This window comes from Spermophilus citellus (assembly GCF_964194105.1).
Source record: "Spermophilus citellus genome assembly, chromosome: 16".
In the NCBI taxonomy this organism is placed as follows: Eukaryota; Metazoa; Chordata; class Mammalia; order Rodentia; family Sciuridae; genus Spermophilus; species Spermophilus citellus.
In genome coordinates, this window is record NC_138196.1 from 9,958,680 (window position 1) to 9,979,341 (window position 20,662).

Sequence of the window (20,662 nt, forward strand, 5' to 3'; positions counted from 1 at the left end):
TAGTTTGGAGGTTAGGTTACTGGGGGTTAGGACTTCAACATATCTATTTTTGGAAGATAAAATTCAACCCATAATAACCATCCATCATTTGTGTTCCATCTGTCTCAGCTTTATTGCCATGTTTTATAAAATCGGTTACATGCAACCTGCTGTGCCACCCACTGACTTTTATATTTCTGTTAGTATAGACTGGAGAAAGTGAACTGGACCCTCAGTAGGGAAGAATAAAATATTCTACCTGCCTTTAGTTATGTATCAGTTACTCAGAAAATATCTATTAGACTATGTAGCTATTAAGTGCTGTGTACCTTTCAAAAATGTTTGTTTCTGTAACTTTAATGTTATTTTGTGGCTCCTAGTATTAATATTGTTTTTTTTTTAATCTCTAGGTACTAAGATTATTATTTTGTGTCTCCAAGTATTAAGATTTAAACTTTACCTTCTTTTTCCCCTTTTAGGGTTTTGCTATAAAATGGAACTTCTGATTGCACTCACTGGACTATGGCTGTTCTCTTCAGTAAAGGCAGATTCAAAAGCCATTACAACCTCTCTTACAACAAAGTGGTTTTCCACCCCACTGTTGTTAGAAGCCAGGTAAAAAGACATTTTTCTCTTTCACATATTGGAGTGTAAAAGTAGGCTCTGCCATGAATATTCAGGTGTTTTTTAGGGAGTGAGATTATGATCCTCAGATGCATTTATTAAGAGCCGCCCCTTTCAATGTAGACTATAATACCTCCCATAGAAAGCCTGTTAGGATACAGAACCTGTCTTTCCCTAGAACAGGGCTGTATTGATTCATAGAGACATTTAGGAACTTTCTTAAATAAATATTATGAAGTGATTAAATTATCATGTGATTTTTTTGTGGGAATAATGGAAGAGAGTATTATATTTTTAAAAAAGTCTTTGTTTATTTGAAGAAATGTTTAATACATAGAATAGAAGAGAGGTTGTTAAGGTAGGGGAATGAATGAAGACACATTTTTCCTAAGAACTTGGAAGAAGACCCCAGGACAAAGGAGAGCAGGGGGAGGGGAAGAGCTGAGGAAATGACCATGCTTTACCTGTTCTAAAATGTACATGGTTTACATTTTAACATTTCTCAAATCAGGATGTGTTTTTATCAAATCAGGAAGTTATCTTTAATTAAAATTGGTAGTATTTTCAACAAAACTCTAGTATGTCTTCAAATCAATAAAATATATAGACAACAATTTCTTGGGAAATCTTGTATTCCCAGTGTGCTTTTTAGCTAGTGTTTATAATATAAATACCATATTTCAGTTACCTTTGTGGTTTATCTTTGTCATCTTCAACTTAGAATTTTGTCTTCTAATATTTTCTCTTTAATTCCTCAAAAAATATGAAAGCAGAATTTTGTTACATTGATTATTTATATGAGTAGTTGCCCTTTCTAAGCACAAAGCAACATTTGGTATTGCTAAGAGGGTCCATGGGTGTGGGGCACATAGAAGCTGAGTTGGACATGTTCAGGGCCGAATAGACTTTGTTTAACAGATTTTCCATTACTTCTTTGCGTCCCCTTTCCCAGCAGTGAAATGGCAAAAAAGACAAAAAGCCCCACCAAAACATACACTGTATTTCATAGGATATTACAATAACGAATTTGATAAATGTATTGAGCTCCTCAAATGTCAGAACTTCATTAGTAGTCATAAAATTGAAGTAACTGAAGGTTATTTGACTACCTGAGCCAGGACTCTAGTAACTAAAGTTTTTTTGTTTCCTTTTTGCTAATTTAATTTTGGATCATTTGTCTGGTATAAATCTAAGTCATTGAGATTCGCTGTTATTCTCTGAATAATCTTGAAGAATTAACCGAACCGTAACAGATGTTTTGTGATATTCTGCTTAACATTCTTAACTGACTTACATCTCACTTTTTTTTATATTAACTAATTTCTTGGTATTTGTACTTTGTCCTAGAAGATTTTTATGACATATACTTATGGATTTTTGGGAATGCCTGCTAAAATTGCAGCCTTAATTGCTTAATATTTTTTTCTTTTTAGTTTTTTTGATCACTATGAAATAGGTAGAATATGATGTTTCCTTCACCAACTTCCTCATCACAAACATCTCCCCTTTTCATGATACCCCTGGTTGTTTGCCTTTTGGGTCATTATTTTTAGGCCTTTTCTGTGGCTAATTGCAAATAGATGTCCAAGGTAATGGGACTTATAGGCAACTCAGAATGGAACTCTTCTTATCTGAAACCACTCCATGTTTACCTCCAGAGCTATCTGAGGCCACTATTTTTCCCTCCTGTGTGTAATGATGGGTTATGGCACTTTGTCCGTTTGGTTGAGGATGAATGGTCAGAATCTTTTTCTACACATCAAGGTGTGTAGGTATTACAGACCGTTTTGCTTTCTTTGCCTTTAGCCCTTTGGGACTAAAAATATTCCTGCATATATTTTAGATTATGCCCAGTGTTTAATGAAGGGGGTTGTAGTTTCATGGTCACTAGTGTAATTATATGTATTTGATTGAAGTAAAACCCTGAATATGGTTTTTTAAAAAAAGATTCTTTTTAGATGTTGATGGACCTTTATTTTATTCATATATATGTGGTGCTGAGAATTGAACCCAGTGCCTCACACATACTTGGCAAGTGCTCTAACACTGAGCCCTAGACCCAGCCCCTGAATATGTTTTGACAACTATAATTACTAATAGAAATGTTACGTAAATAGTTATTGCTTTAAAATATATATATATATATTTAATATCTTTATATATGTGGGGCTGAGGATCGAACCCAGTGCCTCATGTATGTGAGGCAAGTGCTCAACCACTGAGCTACAACCCCAGCCCTGTAAACAGATATTTTTGTTTTTTGTTTTTTTTTTTTTTTTAGAGAGAGAGAGAGAGAGAGAATTTTTTTAATATTTATTTACTTTTTTAGTTCTCGGCAGACACAACATCTTTGTATGTGGTGCTGAGGATCAAACCCAGGCCGCACGCATGCCAGGCGAGCGCGCTACCGCTTGAGCCACATCCCCAGCCCAACAAATATTTTTAATAAAGTTGAAATCAATACTCATTTATTGGGTGCTTAGTATTTTAATGGCCCAAGAGTGTAGCATGATAGAGATAGAAATCAAATAGACATGAATTTATATTCTGGATTTTTTCATTTACTAACTCAGTGCCCTTAAAAAAAGTTTCTGTTGCCTTCAAATCACAGTTTCTTTATTTAGAAAATGCTTATAACTGCTGGTAGCTGTAAGGATTTGTTGACATTGATAGATATGCCAAGTATAATGACTGCTGCATAGCAGACCCTTCTTATACTTAAGTCCTTTCCCTTCTCCTTCTAGTCCTGTGTAGAAAATACCTCTTCTGATCTCCAACAATAACTTTAGAAATCTAAGAAAACAAGTTAACCACCAGTTTGTGCTATCTGATGGATAGTTAGGTTGTTTGCAGGTGTTTCTTTCTTTCTTTTTTTTGTCATAAGTGAAAAGCTTTTTATTATAAGATTTCTTTTTTTTAAATATATTTTTTTAGTTGTAGTTGACACAATACCTTTATTTTATTTATTTTTTTATATGTGGTGCTGAGGATCAAATCCAGAGCCTCACACATGCTAGGTGAGTGCTCTACCGCTGAGCCACGCCACAGCCCCTTATTATGAGATTTCTTAGTAAGTAATTTTTTTCATGTCTTGGACATTTCTTTTATTTTTCCAGACTTTTGTTTTGTTTTTGTGGTGCTAGGGCTCAAACCCATGGCCTCTTGCATGCTAGACAAGTGTTCTATCACTAAACTACATCCTCATCCCTATTTTGAGACTTCAGAATGCTTACAAATGGAGAGAACAGTATAATCTGTTCTCCCTGTACCTTTTAGCAATTATTATTTGAAGTCCAGTAGCTATCACCACCCTTACCACCTTATCCCCTTCTCCACTGGCATATTTTTAAAGCAAAATCTCAGCTATTATATAATTTTCATCTATAAGACCGCAGATTTACTCAGTGAAATGAGTATAAGAAACAAAAGAAAAAGTGAACTTAGTTATGTTGTAGAAAAATGGCAGCGTTCTTTTTAATAATGTCTTCTATTTACCTCTTTCCTGGATTATTTCAGTAGATCCAGTAATTCATTTTCTTAAGACTCTTCTAAGTTAGACCTGTAAGACTTATTTATGTAGTGGGATGTAAAAGAATGTGTATTTCAAGAATTTTTCCTGTAATTGTATGAAAAGCACATATTTAGCCTAACTGAATCTTTGTTCTTATCACAACTGATGAGTATGTCACATACCACCCCTCTGCTAACTTATGAATACAGCTGTAATTCATGAATTTTGTGTTTATTTGCAAATCATGACATATGTTAGTACCTATTTTCTTAGACTGTAAGGTATTCTATGGTTGGTATTATGTCTATGTCAGTTACTAGAAAGCTGAAAAAAATAGTACCCTCAGGAGGCACTAAATAATTTAATACATTATGATAAGAGGTGTTTTCAGCAACCTATTTTTAGAGAAGCTGTGCATTACCAGGAAATGTTTCTTATTTTTCCCATATTTCTGTGTCTAGCTGTGGAGTAGAGTGAGAGTTGTACACCCCAGTTTTGACAAGTAATGGGAAAGTCTTCCTTTGGCTAGGTAAGCAGAGATACAGATCTGTAGTTTGCTTTAAGACACTGAAAGATCACCACTGCATTAGTTCTGTGGCTTGGAAGCTAAGATAACCAGTTTACATGAATCATTCTTTCAGTTATTACATGCATTTTCTCTTAGGGATTTTAAGATTATTTAATAAAGGGAAATTCAGAGTGGTCATTATTTTAGGGTAATAGTTTAAGGCTGAAAAAAATATTAAGATAACATTAAGTTCTGAGATCTGATTTTGTTAGATCAGTGCTAATTTTAGATTCAAGTTTGATGATCTTGAAAATTTGGATTTTTGGATGTTAGCAAAATTTTAGTCTCCTAAAATTTTTTTAGGGTTCATGTTTTCTGTGGGAGAACCTTAGGCAAAACTTTTTATTCTTTGTAAGGTCTTTCAGAAAATCACAGCAGAACAAGTACTAGAATTATCAATTCCTAATTCTGCTTCTATTACCAGTAGCATTTTTACTAATGAGGTTTCATAAGCATTCTTTATGTTGGGACTTCCCTGTTAACAACATTTTTATTACTCCAGGTTTCTTAAGAAATAGCTGTTAACCTATTAAATGAAAAAGTTATTAATAAGTTATTAATTGAGCTAATGAGCTAGTAAGACTTGCTTAGCGTTAAGAAAATATACATTGTATGTAAAAATGTATAACATATATTATAAATTAAAAGTCAAACTATGGACATTTGGAAACTTCAAAACCTCTTTTTATTCTCTGTAGTAATATATTTTATATTAGAAGATTTTATTAAGTTTTTTTTTTCTGACATTTCCCCCTTCTCTCCCAGTGAGTTTTTAGCAGAAGACAGTCAAGAGAAATTTTGGAATTTTGTAGAAGGCAGTCAAAATATTGGATCATCAGATCATCACGGTAAAATTGAAGCAAATGCTTCTTTGACTTTGGTGTCTGGGAAAATATTAGAAAAAGTGATTTCTTTTATAGTATGTGTGACATGACAGTTAATGGAAAACATTTTTATCTGTAAGGGCTAGAGTTGTGATGGTAGGCAGGAAGAGCCAACACAGCACACATAGTTATTTATTTTTGGTGTTAGGGATTGAACTTGGGGCCTTGTGAATGCTAAGTACATGCTCTACCACTTAGCCATACCCATAATCCCCATAGACTTATACCAATTATTTATTTATTTATTTTTTAAGAGATGGGATCTCTTACTGTGTTGCCCAGGCTTTGAACCCCCCTGAGCTCAAGCAGTCCTCTGACTCAGCCTCCTGAGTGGCTGGGACTATTGGCCCAAATAATAATAATATCAACAATAATAATAATAATAATTATTATATTTGGGACTGGGCATTTAATCCAGGGGCACTTTAGCACTGAGCTGTATCCCTTTTATTTTTTTTATTTTGAGACAGGGTCTCACAAAGTTGTTGAGAGTCTCATTAAGTTGCTGAGACTGGCCTTGAACTTTCAATCCTCCTGCATTTGCTTTCCCAGTTGCTGGGATTATAGTCCTGGACCACTGCATCTGGCCCAAATAATTATTTTTGATGCAGTTTATAAATTTGAGTATAAGCCTTGACTTTTTGTCCCAGTATTTGTATTGTTCTTTTATTAGAGTGTGGAAGTACATTTTATTTTAAACCATTTAGTGTTAATTTAATATCCATCTGACCTGATTCACTCTCTTTTATTATGAAATAATTACACAAGTGATCTATTATCTATTAAGTTTTATCATTAAGTTCCTGCCATCCAGAATGTTTTCCATTATGCCTGCCAGCCACCCACCACTTGAGTGTTAAGGTATCAAATTAGTGATATATCCTGGGTCACTCATTACTGTTTATGATGTGCTTTCACAAACATTCTCTAATTTGATATAAGTGACATAGGATATACAGTCAAAGATGCTGATGTACAAGTATAGTCGTGCACTGCATGATCATATTTTGGTCAATTATGGACCACATATATGATGGTGGGCTCATAAGATTATATTGCCTAATGACATCATGGCTGTCTTAGTTTGTGTTAAGTACACTGATGTTTACACAGTGACAGAATCGCCTAATGATGATGATGCAGTTCTCTGAACACATCCTTTCGATAAGTGATATATGACTATAGTTCAAACCTTGAGCTGGGCATGGTGGTGCATGCCTGTGATCCCAGCAACTTGGGAAGCTGAGGCAGGAGGAACAAAAAGTTTGAGACCTGCCTCAGCAATTTACTAAGGCCCTAAACAAGTTAGCAAGACTCTGTCTTGAAATAAAAATTAAAAAGGGCTGGGAATGGGGCTCAGTGGTAAAGTGCCTCTGGTTTCAATCCCCAGTACAAAAACAAACAAAACAAAACAAAACAAAAAAACCCAAAAAACCCCCAAACAACCCCAAAACAACTCATACCTTGAATATTACATTTACAGGTGTAAGTCCTTATTAAAGAAGAAATTTTGAAAACTATGTAACTGCTGTTAATTATTAAAATTGATTTTTATGGGCTGGGGATGTGGCTCAAGCGGTAGCGCGCTCGCCTGGTATGCGTGCGGCCTGGGTTCGATCCTCAGCATCACATACCAACAAAGATGTTGTGTCTGCCGAGAACTAAAAAATAAATATTAAAAATTCTCTGCCCTGTCTCACTCTCTCTTTAAAAAAAAATGTATATAAAATTTAAAAAAAATTGATTTTTAACTCTTTTTTTTTTTTTTGAGATGTGGGTCTTGCTGTGTGTCCAGGTTGGTCTTGAACTCATGGGCCCAAGCCTTAGTCTCCCATGTAGTTGGAACTACAGCCGTGTGGCACCATGCCCAGTATAACTTTTTAATTTCATTAAAATAACACCAATAGAATAATATACATTTTAATAGTTGTCTGAATATTTTTGGGGGGATAGAAATATATAAAGGTTTTGAATAAGCATTCTTATATATATTTTAGAGTCAACTAGTATTAAGTTATCAAAAATCATTTTACTTCAGGATTTCATGGAACAAATTTATCAAAGTTGATTTTATAATGAGACTTGAAATTTGACATTTGAAAGGAAATTTCCTCAATATATTTGATATATGTTCTTGGTTAAAGTTTCAGGAGTGTGAATTCTTGGAAGTGATCATAGAGTATATTAAACATGTTATTTATTTGAAATATTCATATTTCTACCACCCAAAGATTGACACCATTAATATTCTGGCAACATTTTGGGGTATTTCTTTCTGTTCTCTTTTTCTGTGTAAAAGATGCTAATATTGTATAGAACCTTTTATATTCAGCTTTTAAAAATGTTAATACTTTTCCTTTTAAAATTGAATAATTTATTTTTTACAATATACAGACACGTGTGTATGTATACACACACACACACACACATATACACACACAGACAAGACAGATATATATCCTTATTTCTCATTCTTTTGGTAAAAAACATAGTTTACTATGTACATTATTTAGTACCTTGTAGTTTTTATTTACCTGGGAAATTTTTCATACTAATAGATTTTTTTATTCCCGTTCAAATAATTTGGTTCAACTTTTTGTTTAAATGTTTTTCAAACTTTATGAATTTATCAGTTTCTTTTAATGCCTTGAATTTTCTCATCACATTGCTCAGTTTCTATTTTTTTTAAAAATTTGTTTTAGTTATTTGAGTAAATAGCATATGCTAGGTAGAAAACATATGCTAGGTACCCAGGATACCCAGATAAATAAGTCATGGCCTCTGCCTGTGAGGCCTGAAGTTTAGTTTGGTGGTAGATAGACAGTGAATAAATAATTTAGTAAATGATGTGAAAGCAAAGAAATATTCTGGGATCCAAGAAATACTGTAACTAGTTCATTGATGCATGGAGTAGAGATCTGGGTGACTTCCTAGAGTAGGTGATTTCACAGTTAAATTCTCCTTTTGAAAGTAGGGAAGAATAAGTCATCCAGGTAAGTGGGAAAATAGTCCAGGAAGAGGGAATAGTTTGAACCAAAGGATGAAGAGAAGAATAATCCAACTGCATTGTATATTCTAGGGAATTTTTAAGCATTTGACAAAAGTTCAAAAAACTATCTTATTTGGATATCTCATGTCAAATACAACTGTTTTGGTTAATTTTCTTCCTCAACAGGTATTGATTATTCCTATTATCATTCGATTTTGGAAGCTGCATTTCAGTTTTTGTCACCTCTACAGCAGAATTTGTTGAAATTTTGTCTGTCTCTTCGTTCCTACTCGGCTACAATTCAGGCCTTCCAGCAGGTAAATCTAGTGCTTTTAGCTAACAGCATTTTGAATGGTATATGACATGATAATTGGATAGATGACAGTTGTTCTGGAATTGAATTACGGAGCTATCACTTTTTTGCCTGACTTTTTCTGGGATTTGTGATTTATTTATAAATAATAAGCAAAACTGATGTTAAGTCTTCAAATCACAGATACTTAAAAATGTAATTTGCACTTATGTTTATATGAGAAAGGAAAAAAAATCTGCACAAAAAAGGGAACCAGATTTTGTGTGTGTAACACTGTCTGGGAGGTGTAATCTTGCTAAACCAATAAACCTAAATCTAATCACAGCCTTTAGATCTGAAAGCAGTTCACAGGAAATACAGGAGACAGGAAGTGTCAAGCAGCATCACAGGGATGTAATCAGGAAAATTTATTATTAGGGAAACTTTTTGCAGTCAAGTGATCTGGTTATTTCAATGAATAAATGATTAAAGGAAAAGAAAAAGGACAGAGCAACTTCAGGAGAGAATTTAAAAAATGTTTAATGTAGTGCAGGAATCTTGTTTGAATCTTGACAAAGACGGGAGCAGAAGAGACAAATATGTGTACATTAAGTGGACATTTGATACGAAAGAAAAGTTCATTTAAAAACCATTTTGTAATATTAAATAGGTATAGAGAACCACTCACAATGGATATATAGTATAAAGAATTATTTTATTTTTTTAAAACCTCTTTTACCTCTTTTTCTTTTCATTCATTCATTCATTCATTTTAATGTTTTATGCGGTGCTGAGGATTGAACCCAGTGCCTATCACATATGAGGCAAGCATTCTGCCACTGAGCCACAATCCCAGCCCCAAATGAATTATTTTAAAGTGAGCATTCTTGTGATTTTCACCTAATCAGAGAAATAGGACTTAACCAGGCACCCTATAAGCTCTCCATGTGCTCTGACCCCATCACAGCCACCTTCTGTCTTCTGAAAGGAACCACACTGTCATGTTCTGTTGGAATCTTCTCCTATGATTCTCTATCATTTTACTGTGTAAGCATGCACATCGACTCAATTTAGTTAGTTTTGCCTAGTGTTAGAAAATTTGATAACTTTTTCCATTGTATGACTTGGAGTGTTTGCACTGTAGATTTTTTTTTTCATGGACTATATTTTGTTGATCACATACTTCTGACACAGTTCAACTTTTTCCTCTGTTGTCTGTTTCCTACAAATTGGCAGTTGAGTCCAGAAGCTTGATCAGAATTGGGTCTTTGTTCAGTCTATAGGTAATGTTCTGTTCTTAGAGACACCTAATAATTGGTTTCTTTTTTTCTGATTTAGCAGTCATTATTGCCCTGTGCTAAATCTATTAATTCTTTGGGGGTTGTAAAGTGGTGATTCATCCTGTCATTTCATATTCATTTGTTTCTGGAATGTGATATATATCCTAATCTGGTATTGTTCGGTGATATTGTTCAACATAGGAAAGGCAGAACACCTACTTGATTCTTTGCCTTTATTTACCAGAATTCAATATCATCCTTCTAGTTTAACCATTTAGGTTTTTGTTTATTTTCTCCTTTATTTTGGTAAAATACATATAACATTTATGATTTTTGCTGCTCTTAAGTTTAAGTGTACAATTTATTGATACTAGGTGCATTAATGCATCTTCAGAACTTTTTTCACCTCACAAAAAAAGATGTTATTTCACTGTTGGCCACATCGTTTTACATTGCCATTAATAATACATGAGGGTTCTAATCTCCACATCTTCTTCAACACTTTGTATTTCCTGATTTTTAAATTGGCCATTCTAATGAGTTTGTAGTGGTTTGTTCTTGTGGTTTTGATTTGTGTTATCTTTAAGACCAATGATGTAGAACATTTTTTTATCTATTTAGTGTCATTCTGCATATCTTCTCTGGGGAAATGTCTTTTTAACTCCTTTGCCCATTTTTGAATCAGATTGTTTGATTTTTGTTGAGTTGTAGGAATCTTTATATATTCTGGATAGTAGTTCATATCATAATTTGATATATAAATCAGTTGACCATATATGCAAACATTTATTTCTGGGCTCTCTCTTCTAGTCTTTTGTTCTATCTTTATTTCCAGTACCACATTGATTGCTGTACCTTTGTAGTAAGTTTGGTAATCAGGAAGTGTGTATGTTCCACTATTCTACTGTTTTTTTTTTTTGTGTGTGTGTGTGTGTGTTTGTGATACTAAAGATTGAACCCAGGGGTTGCCCTGCCACGGAGCTACATCCCCAGTCCTTTTCCTTTTTGTTTTGATACTTTTTTTTGGCTTACTTTAGGCTAACTCATTTCATCTTAGTTCTATAATTATATCTTTATTACTCACCACCAGTCTAGGCAAATGTCTCTAATTATTTAGCTTTTTTGATGTTGCTATTGGCAGATTCCTCAAGAATGGCTCATGGGAATAATATTTACTCAGTTTTTGTATGTTAAGGTAATTGTTTCTATGTGCCCTTTGCACTTGAAGTCTAGATATAAAACTTTGGTTCATATTTTCATTTCTTGGATATCTTAACCATTCATTTCTCTTTCATCATAGTCTTCCACATATAATGTGATAATAATCTCAGTTTCTTTCCCTTGAAAGTTTTTTTGCGCTATTTTTTTGTCCATAAGTAGTGCTGAAATCAAACCCAGGGCCTTATTAATATGAGTCAGCTTCTTTACCTCTGAGCTATATTCTCAATCCTCTTTTTGTCTATTAAGTCCAGAGGATTTTTTCTTTTAAGTTATAATTTACTAGAATATTGGGGCTGGGGATGTGGCTCAAGTGGTAGCGTGCTCACCTGGCATGCGTGCGGCCCGGGTTCGATCCTCAGCACCACATACAAATCAAGATGTTGTGTCCGCCGAAAACAAAACAATAAATATTAAAATTCCCTCTCTCTTTCTCTAAAAAAAAAAAAAAAAGAATATAACTTAGTGGTGATTTTTATGGGTCAATATTATTTGGTATACAATATGTGCTTTTAGTACAGAATTTCAAATAGTTTCTTTATTTCAGATTTTTTTTACATTATAATTTGTTCTTTCCCCTTTTACATATTTTCTCCAGTGATTCATATTATATATGTTGATTTTTCTTTGCTGATCTTCATTGTTAATCCTATTCTCTTGAATGTCTTCTTTCTTTCTTTTTTTTTTTTTTTTTGTACCAGCAATTGAACTTAGGGGTGCTTAACCACTGACCCTCGCCCTTTTTTTTACATTTTATTTTGAGACAGGGTCTTGCTAAGTTGCTTGGATTCTCACTAAATTGCTGAGTCTTTGAACTTGTCATCTTCCTGCCTTAGACTCTTGAGCCTCTGTGATTACTGTGTGTGCCCAGCTTTTTTTCTTTTTTAAATTTAAGAAAATTGCTTTTGTTTCTTTATTTCTCTGTCTTGTGCTGGGAATCAAACCCAGGGCCTTATGCGTGCTAAGCATGCACTGAGCTATACTCCCAGCCATTATCTTCTTTTTTTTTTTGGTTTTTTTTTTTTTTTTTTTTTTTTTTTTTTTTTTTTTTTTTTTTTTTTAAGAGAGAAGGGAGAGAGAGACAGAGAATTTTAATATTTATTTATTTTTTTTTAGTTCTCGGCGGACACAACATCTTTGTTTGTATGTGGTGCTGAGGATTGAACCCGGGCCGCACGCATGCCAGGCAAGTGCGCTACCGCTTGAGCCACATCCCCAGCCCCATTTTTTGGTTTTGTTTTTGTGGTGTTGGGGATTGAATCTAGGGGATCAGACATAGGGCTTCACACATGCTAGCCAAGTGCTGTAACCTTGAGCTACTCTTAGTTTCTTTTCTTTTTTTTTTCAGTACTGGGGATTGAACCCAGGGGCACTCAACCACTGAGCTACATCTCTAGCCCTTTTTATTTTTGAGACAGGGTCTTGCTAAGTAAGCATCCCAGGCTGGTCTTGAATTTGTGATCCTCCTGCTTTAGCCTTGGAAGTTGCTGAGATTACAGGCATGTGCTTCTGTGCTTGGCTGAGCTACTTTAATTTAAATCTTTACTTGTTGTGTTTATTTTCATATTCTTTCTAGCTTAGTTTTTATTTCTAAAATGATTTTTTAAATCTCTAAAATTCTTTCTTGAGTTTTATCACCTCATTTGTGAGTTTTTCTAACTTAAAGTTATTTTTTATGTCTTGTAATATCTTTTTTTATTATTTTGTTGTAGATCGACACAATGCCTTTATTTTATTTATCTATTTTTATATGGTGCTAAGGATCAAACCTAGGGCCTCACACGTACCAGGCAAGCATTCTACACTGAGCCACAATCCATTGTATTATCATCTTAATACATTTTAACTTGTTTGTAATAGATTACATCTTTAGTCTATCTTCTGGCTGTATATTTCTGACATGGTTTTATTGCCTCTAGCTATATTGTCCAATATGGTAGGCCCTGGAAATGTGTGGCCTTTTAAATATAAATCAATTAAAGTTAAATAAAAAAAATTACCTCTTCACTTGAACTTGCCACATTTCAAGTGCTCAGAAGCCACATAAGGCAAGTAGCTACCACTTTGGACAGTACAGATATAGATAATTGCTCTCTCTTCTTTTTTGTGGTAATAGGAGTTAACCCAGGGATGCTTTACCACTGAGCTTCATCCACAGCCCTTTTTTAAAAATTTGAGACAGGGTCTCATTAAATTGCAGAGGCTTGAATTTAGGATCTTGGTGCCTCAGCCTCCCAAGTCTCTGGGATTATAAATTTGTGCCACTGTTCTGGGCAGATGTGGATGATTTCTATCCCTGTAATTTCTGTTGTATAATGCTCATCTATAAATGTTAATTCTATTTCTTTTTATGCCCTTTACAATGTTTTTTTTTTAATATTTATTTATTTATTTATTTTGGTTTTTGGCGGACACAACATCTTTGTTGGTATGTGGTGCTGAGGATTGAACCCGGGCCGCACGCATGCCAGGCGAGCACGCTACCGCTTGAGCCACATCCCCAGCACCCCTTTCCAATAGTTTTGTATGGGATTTGATATAGATACTTTTCTGCTCATTTTGTTGTGAGATTAGTTTTTCTTAGCTATTAGAAATTAACATTGCTCCCCCTGCTATTGATTTTATATGGTGTTAAGAAAATACAATGGCTTGTTGTTTGAGATCTCATTATTGTTCCCTTCCTGCATCTTTTTTTTATAACCTTAGTGTTTTCTTTTTTTTTAAATATATATATATATATATATATATATATATATATATATATATTTAGTTGTAGATGGACACAACACATGCCTTTATTTTTATGTGGTGCTGAGGATCGAACCTGGGTCCTGCCCATGCTAGGTGAGTGCTCTACTGCTGAGCCACAATCCCAGCCCCCCTTCCTGCATCTTTATTTGGACCTTCTCTTCCATGGTTTGTGTGTATCTGGCCTCCTCAAGTTTTCAGCAGTTTCTCCTTTCAGTGGAGCTCTGTCCTGAAAGAGAGTCTTAGCTCATGAGTTTTGAGAGATTATACAGAGTGGCTATATCTCCCCAGCCCTTTTCAGCTTTACTACTGATGCTTCATGCTCACCTGTTGCTTAGTTGGACAGAAATCATTGGGCCACCTTCCTTTCCATTGAGAAACTATTGTCTGTTTTGGAGTTTTGTTGTTCGAAGGATCTTTGCATCCTCTGTTACTTCCCACTACATGACCTCTGCATGTTTGCAGGTCTTATTGTATTTTGTGTCATAGAAATGTCTTCTCATGGAGCTTTGCTGTTTAGTTACTCTGTTTTTGTGGAGTAAATTAGGAAGATTGAACAACTATGAAGCCGTTTGTCATCTTTGCAGAAGATTTTAAAAAAAGTATGATAGTGGTATATTTTTAAAAAAGATCTCTCTTATTGATATAAATAAGAGACTTTATAAATAAAACATTATAAATAAGTTATTTGGGAATTGTGTCAAAGTGGAGTATGGTGGAAAGGTGGATGAAATAAGATTGACAACCAGTTGATATTTACTGAATTTGGGTGATGGGAATGTGAGGATTTGTTATATTATTCTTTTTTTGGTTCGTACTTTTTTAAAAAAAATAATTAATAAAAATAGAAGAATGTAATGAAAATGTTAATATTTTCAGTTTTTTATAACAGACTTTCCATTTCTCCCTGTCTTTCTCAATTATTTGTATTACATATATAGAAAAGGACATCTTAACATTTGTATGTTACATAGATGATACGAGTGTACAAACCAGGGCTTGTCATTATATCTTTTCCTTTTCCTATCTGTCATACAACTCTTCAGAGTTCTTCTCCTTAAAGTTGCTGTTCATTGTCTCTTTTATTCCTTTGGTGTTAAATGTGTTTCACCCACTCCACACAAAAACTCATGTCTCATTCAGCCTTGTTCTTGAATATCTTTGTGCAGTGCATATAATTTTCCTTTCCATCTGAAGGGCTTTTTTTTTTTACTCAATTAATTTTTAGAGTCTGTAATTCTTCCTATTCAGTGAGGGGCTTAATGTTAATTTACATATTATCTTTAATTAGAATAGCATAATTATACCTTGGCACTTAAAATTGACATTTTGAGCTTCATTTTTTACATGCTACATTCTATATTCATTCCATAGATATCTTTCAATGTCTTCCAAGATGTAATTTTAACATTTATTTTGGAGAACTACTAGCACCTACCTCCTGATGTGGGAGGAACTGAGTGTATACGAAGAGCACTGGCCTGGAAACCTCTTACTTGCCTGGCTCAGAGTGGGTGTTGAGTAGATGTTAGTTTTGCCTTTATTGGTGATATCTTTTTATAATTTAATCACATATTTAGAACATACATGTTTTTAACTTGACTTTGGTAAGAAGCTGTAAAAAATTATCGATATTGTCTTCTACAACAGATAGCAGCTAATGAGCCTCCACCAGAAGGATGTGATTCATTTTTTTCAGTTCATGGAAAGAAGACCTGTGATTTTCATACTTTGGAGACTCTTCTACTTACAGCATCTGAGAGGTAGATTTTGTGTTTTTTAATTTAAGTGTCATGCATTTTTTTGTGTGTTTTTTTTTCCCTGTACTAAGTCTTCCTTCTGATTTTTCTTTTCTATTTTATAGTCTATAGGTGTAATAGTTTATAGTGTGGATTCTGAAACCAGAGTTACTGGATGTGAATCTTGTTTCCATCACTTAAAATAATTTTGCAAAATGAAGCAAAGTACTATCTTTCCTATTCTCTCTTCAAAATGGAGATAATAACAGTATAAATATTCCTGTTGATTTAGTACTACTGTCTGAGCTATATTAACTTATTGTCATTAGCTTAGCAGGAAAACTGTGTGTGTAAAATCTAGTGCCTAAAGTAATAGTATTAATGATAATGATCTCTCATGATATTATTAGCTTAAGACAAAGTAAAAGATAATTGCAACCTGATTTTAAAATGAAATTGGTCTGGAGGTATAGCACAGCTCAGTGGTAGAGCTCTTGTTTATTATGCACAAGGCTATAGGTTTGATCCCTGGTACTGTAAAAAAAAAAATCAAAACCAACCTCCACCCCACCAAATTTGGCTTCTTTGCCTAAAGAGGTTTAGGTTTCTGTAATAAACAGCAATAATGAGTACCTACTTTGCTGTCTGGCGGTAGCAGCAAACCCTCAGTACCTCCTCTAATGCTGCTGTAAATATAATATAGTGGAGGTCTGCTCTATCAGAAATGCTAATGACATTTTTGGTGGTGTGACTCTCCTTATGGACATTGTGTGCCCAGCTGTGTCTGCCCACCAAATGACATTAGTGCTCTTAGTGAGGTGACAACCACTGTATTAAATGTATGTTCTAGGTAGCTCAGGGTCAAGTCAAGAACATTCAAGAATGGCTGCATAGTAAAATGGTGCTCTCTTGAGCAAACGAAATTAATAACTTAAAATTCTTTAAAAAACTTTAATCTGTTATAACCATAATGCAGACCTTTATAAAGAGAGCAATGGTGTCTCCTCTTCTGAGAGGCTATAAGTATTTTTCATAATTTGGCATTTATCCTATTAGATTTTTTTTCATGGTAAGAGGCATCTTTCCATTTGGTACATTTAGGTGTACCTCAGTGTTTTAAACACAGGCATAAAACTTTTATAAAAATGTCTTACTGATGGTTTTTCCATTTTTTGTTTTTATTTCTTTCTGCTCTTCTAAAAAGGCTACAATGAACAACTTCATTCATATGTCTTTTCATTCTGTTGAATGCATCATAGTAGGGATTAGTAGGTAGTACATTAAGATCTATTAGTATCATGATCACCCTTAGGGATTTTTTTTTTTTAGAAATTTTAAAACATGTGAGGAAACAGAAATGTTAGATCCATTAGTGGAAAGACTGTAATAGTTGCAATGGTACAGGAGAGACTTGATATAATTGGCATCAACTTTGAAGCTTTTTGCAGTATTTGTACTTAGGTTTTTAGACAAAAGAATGATCATTTTTATATGGTAAAAAATATCCTGCAGAGTTAGTACTGAGAGATTTGGATATGTATTATTTTTCTTGCCTTTACCCCTTCTCTAGGAATTGGTACAATTATTAATCTGTGTTTGTATTTATAGTTAGTATTTATATAATGTATTTTTATTTTTTGTAATCATGAACAAGTCAGGCTTGCACCTTACAATATTCTTACCAAGTGAAGACTAAGACTGTGATACCATTTATATAAAGATTCTTATAATCTTTACTTAAGTCATTTAGCTATACTTTACATTTTGTACCTTTTTTAATGTTTAAAATCTTTTTTAACTTGATAATTTTGAGCTTTCAATATTTATTTCCAGACCCAAACCTTTGTTGTTCAAAGGAGATCACAGATATCCCTCATCCAATCCTGAAAGCCCAGTGGTGATTTTCTACTCTGAAATTGGCTATGAGAACTTTTCTAATTTCCACCACCAACTTATATCAAAAAGCAATTTAGGCAAAATCAATTATGTATTCAGACATTATTTATCTGTAAGTATTGAATTATTTTTTAATTTTTGTATATTAATTTGCCTTCCATGACCTTAGAACATAAGCTCATAATTTCCCTTTTTATGAAATAACTTAGGAGCTGGGGTTGTGGCTCACAGGTAGAGTGCTTGCTTGCTTAACACATGTGAGACACTGGGTTCAGTCCTCAGCACCACATAAAAATAAATAAACAAAATAAAGGTTTTGTGTTCATCTGCAACTAAAAAAATATTTTAAAAATAATTTAGTTATTTGAACTTCTTTTTGAAAAATCAAATAATTTTTATCAGATCTATTATTTGTGCATAGACATTGCCTGGCTTACCTTTTTGAAGAAATATAAAACAATTTTACTAAAAAAGTGGCTTAATAAAGTGTGCATTTTATTTCACAATTAATCATGTAAATAATCTTCGTTAAATTTAATATGGCTGTCATACTATGAAATTGATTCTTGAATTCAGTTCCTTTACATACCTTTTTTATTTTCCTTTTTGGCACCTTTTCATTTGTAGGAAAAGGAAGATTTCTAAAGAGGTGAAATCAGGCAGAATTGATTTAAAATTAAGCTTTTTGTAACATTTAGCATTTAAAATATTTTTATGTTAAGATTGTTAGCCTTCAAGGTTTGTGTATAATGATGAGTTTGGTGAACATTGGGTGCTAAATCTGTACAAGTAAAATAAAATTTTGAATGAAAATTTAAATGAGCATAAACAAATTTTATCAAAGTCGAGTTTTAAACAACTTTTCTCCCTCTTTCTTCTTGCTAGACCCTTGTTGGTTTTGAAATTTAAACGTCTGAAGGGGCCAGGCATGGTTCTGCAAGCCTATAATCCTAGCTTATGTGGAGGTTGGGCAGGAGGATTTCAAGTTTGAGGCTAGCTTGTGCAACTTAGTAAGACCTTGTTTCAAAATGAAATAAAAAGAGCTGGGGATGTAACTCAGGGCTTACATAGCCCTGTGCAATGTCCTATGTTCAAACCTTAGTACAAAACAAAACAAAACAAGTTTAAAAGGACCATCATTTATTAGGATGGTGGTGAGCCTGTGGCATTTTGTTAGCTCATGCCCTGCCAGAAGCATTTAAATTTAGTAAAAAAAAAAAGGCCGGGTGTTGTGGTGCATGCCTGTAATCCCAGCGGCTCAGGAGGCTGAGGCAGGAGGATCTCCACTTCAAAGCCAGCCTCAGCAAAAAGCAAGGCGCTAAACTAAACTCAGTGAGATGCTGTCTCTAGATAAAATACAAAATAGGGCTAAGGATGTGGCTCAGTGGTTGCATGCCCTTGAATTCATTCCCATTACCAAAAAGAAAAAAAAAAATCAGTAAAAAACATACATATACACATATGGTACTAACAAAGCCCTTCTGGGTTTGAGACCTCACCAGTTTTCAACCCTGCTCTGTATGTAGGTTCTAGAGCTACTTGTTTTCATTCTCCATTTTCTCACATGGTTTAGAATCTTTGCCCTTTCAACTGTCCATTCATCTGATTTTTGCTTCTACATTTGAATTTTAATTCTCACAGTCCTGGAGATGCAATATGTAAAGGAGGCTAGGATTTTCTGGAGAAACATAAAGTTGTAATTGATTTTTTTTTCCAAAAATAGAATGAATATTTTAATGGTAGATAAGTGCTTTTATTACTGTTGGTATGTAGCAAACTCTCTTGAACACACAGTTAATATCCTTAAAAAATAAGCTAAAGATATTTTAAGTACATGATCTTAAGTGATATCTAATAGATGCAATGTTAATGATGTACAGTCAAGTGTGCTGTGACACATAACAAACTTTTTTTTTTTGGGGGGGGGCTGTACTGGGGGTTGAACTCTACCACTCTACCACTGAGCTATATCACCAGCCTTTTAAATTTTTATTTGAGAAGGGTCTTGCTAAGTTGCTGAGGCTGCTCTCCAATTTATTATCTTCCTGCTTTAGCTTCCCGAGTTGCTAGAATTACAGGCGTGTGCCACTGCACCTGGCTTATAACAAGCTAGGTAGTAATGATGGAATACTTGCTTTATCTGCAGAATCCCAGAAGGGAGCCAGTTCATCTCTCTGGTTATGGTGTGGAATTGGCCATTAAGAGCACTGAGTACAAGGCCAAGGATGATACTCAGGTGAAAGGTGAATTTGTAAAATTAAGACCAATGTGTTTTCTTTAAATATGAACTAAAAGGGAATTTGTTTCCATATGAAAAAGAACAGATTTAGGAGTCATTACTGCTGTTTTCTTTGTCCAATAATTCTTTGGAGGTTGACTTTAAAACAACTTCTCTAGGTCCTAATTTTCTCTCACTGTAAATGCAGGTGATGACAATATTCTTCTTTAAGTATTTTGGATGAATAAATAAGTAAAGAATTTAGCATAGTTTTTTTGCACAGAAAGTTTAATAAGTATTAGTAGTAGCTGTTTTTTGATGTTATGATTTGCAAATAACCATTAATTTGTGATTACAATGTGAAATTTTAAATATACTTTAATGAACAATTTTATGTTCTTTATTATTTTCTCAACTTAAATGGTTTACTCTGAATTTTTCTTGTTCTAATTTTGTGGGATTTTGAAATCATTATTTCAACCACAAGTTTTATATGCTGTCTTTTTTTCTTTTTAAGCATAAAAGTTACCAGTTTGGGTAGTGAAGCAAGTAGAAAATAGCCTTGTACTCATTTTGGTTTTTCAATAATTATATTTAGGATTAAGTTGCCTAATTGCAGGTTCTTCAGAATTTTTATTTTGAAGAACCCTTTGTTCATAATATTAAAAGCTGTTAATTTTGAAATTCTAGCATCTGAAATTTTTTACAGTTTATGG

The 20,662-nt window shown here is 33.7% G+C and overlaps 1 protein-coding gene across 1 annotated transcript in view; it reads left to right on the top strand.

Moving 5' to 3' along the window:
- Window positions 1-467: 467 nt before the first annotated feature.
- The window catches only part of LOC308635415 (UDP-glucose:glycoprotein glucosyltransferase 1-like), a 31,070-nt gene continuing 10,875 nt past the window's right edge, over window positions 468-20,662 (top strand). The window contains exons 1-6 of the mRNA XM_081269832.1: window positions 468-594; window positions 5,448-5,530; window positions 8,742-8,872; window positions 15,744-15,856; window positions 17,666-17,840; window positions 19,875-19,971. Of these exons, the coding sequence (XP_081125958.1) occupies window positions 473-594; window positions 5,448-5,530; window positions 8,742-8,872; window positions 15,744-15,856; window positions 17,666-17,840; window positions 19,875-19,971 (721 nt within the window). The 5' untranslated portion in view covers window positions 468-472. The remainder of the gene's footprint in view (window positions 595-5,447; window positions 5,531-8,741; window positions 8,873-15,743; window positions 15,857-17,665; window positions 17,841-19,874; window positions 19,972-20,662) is intronic.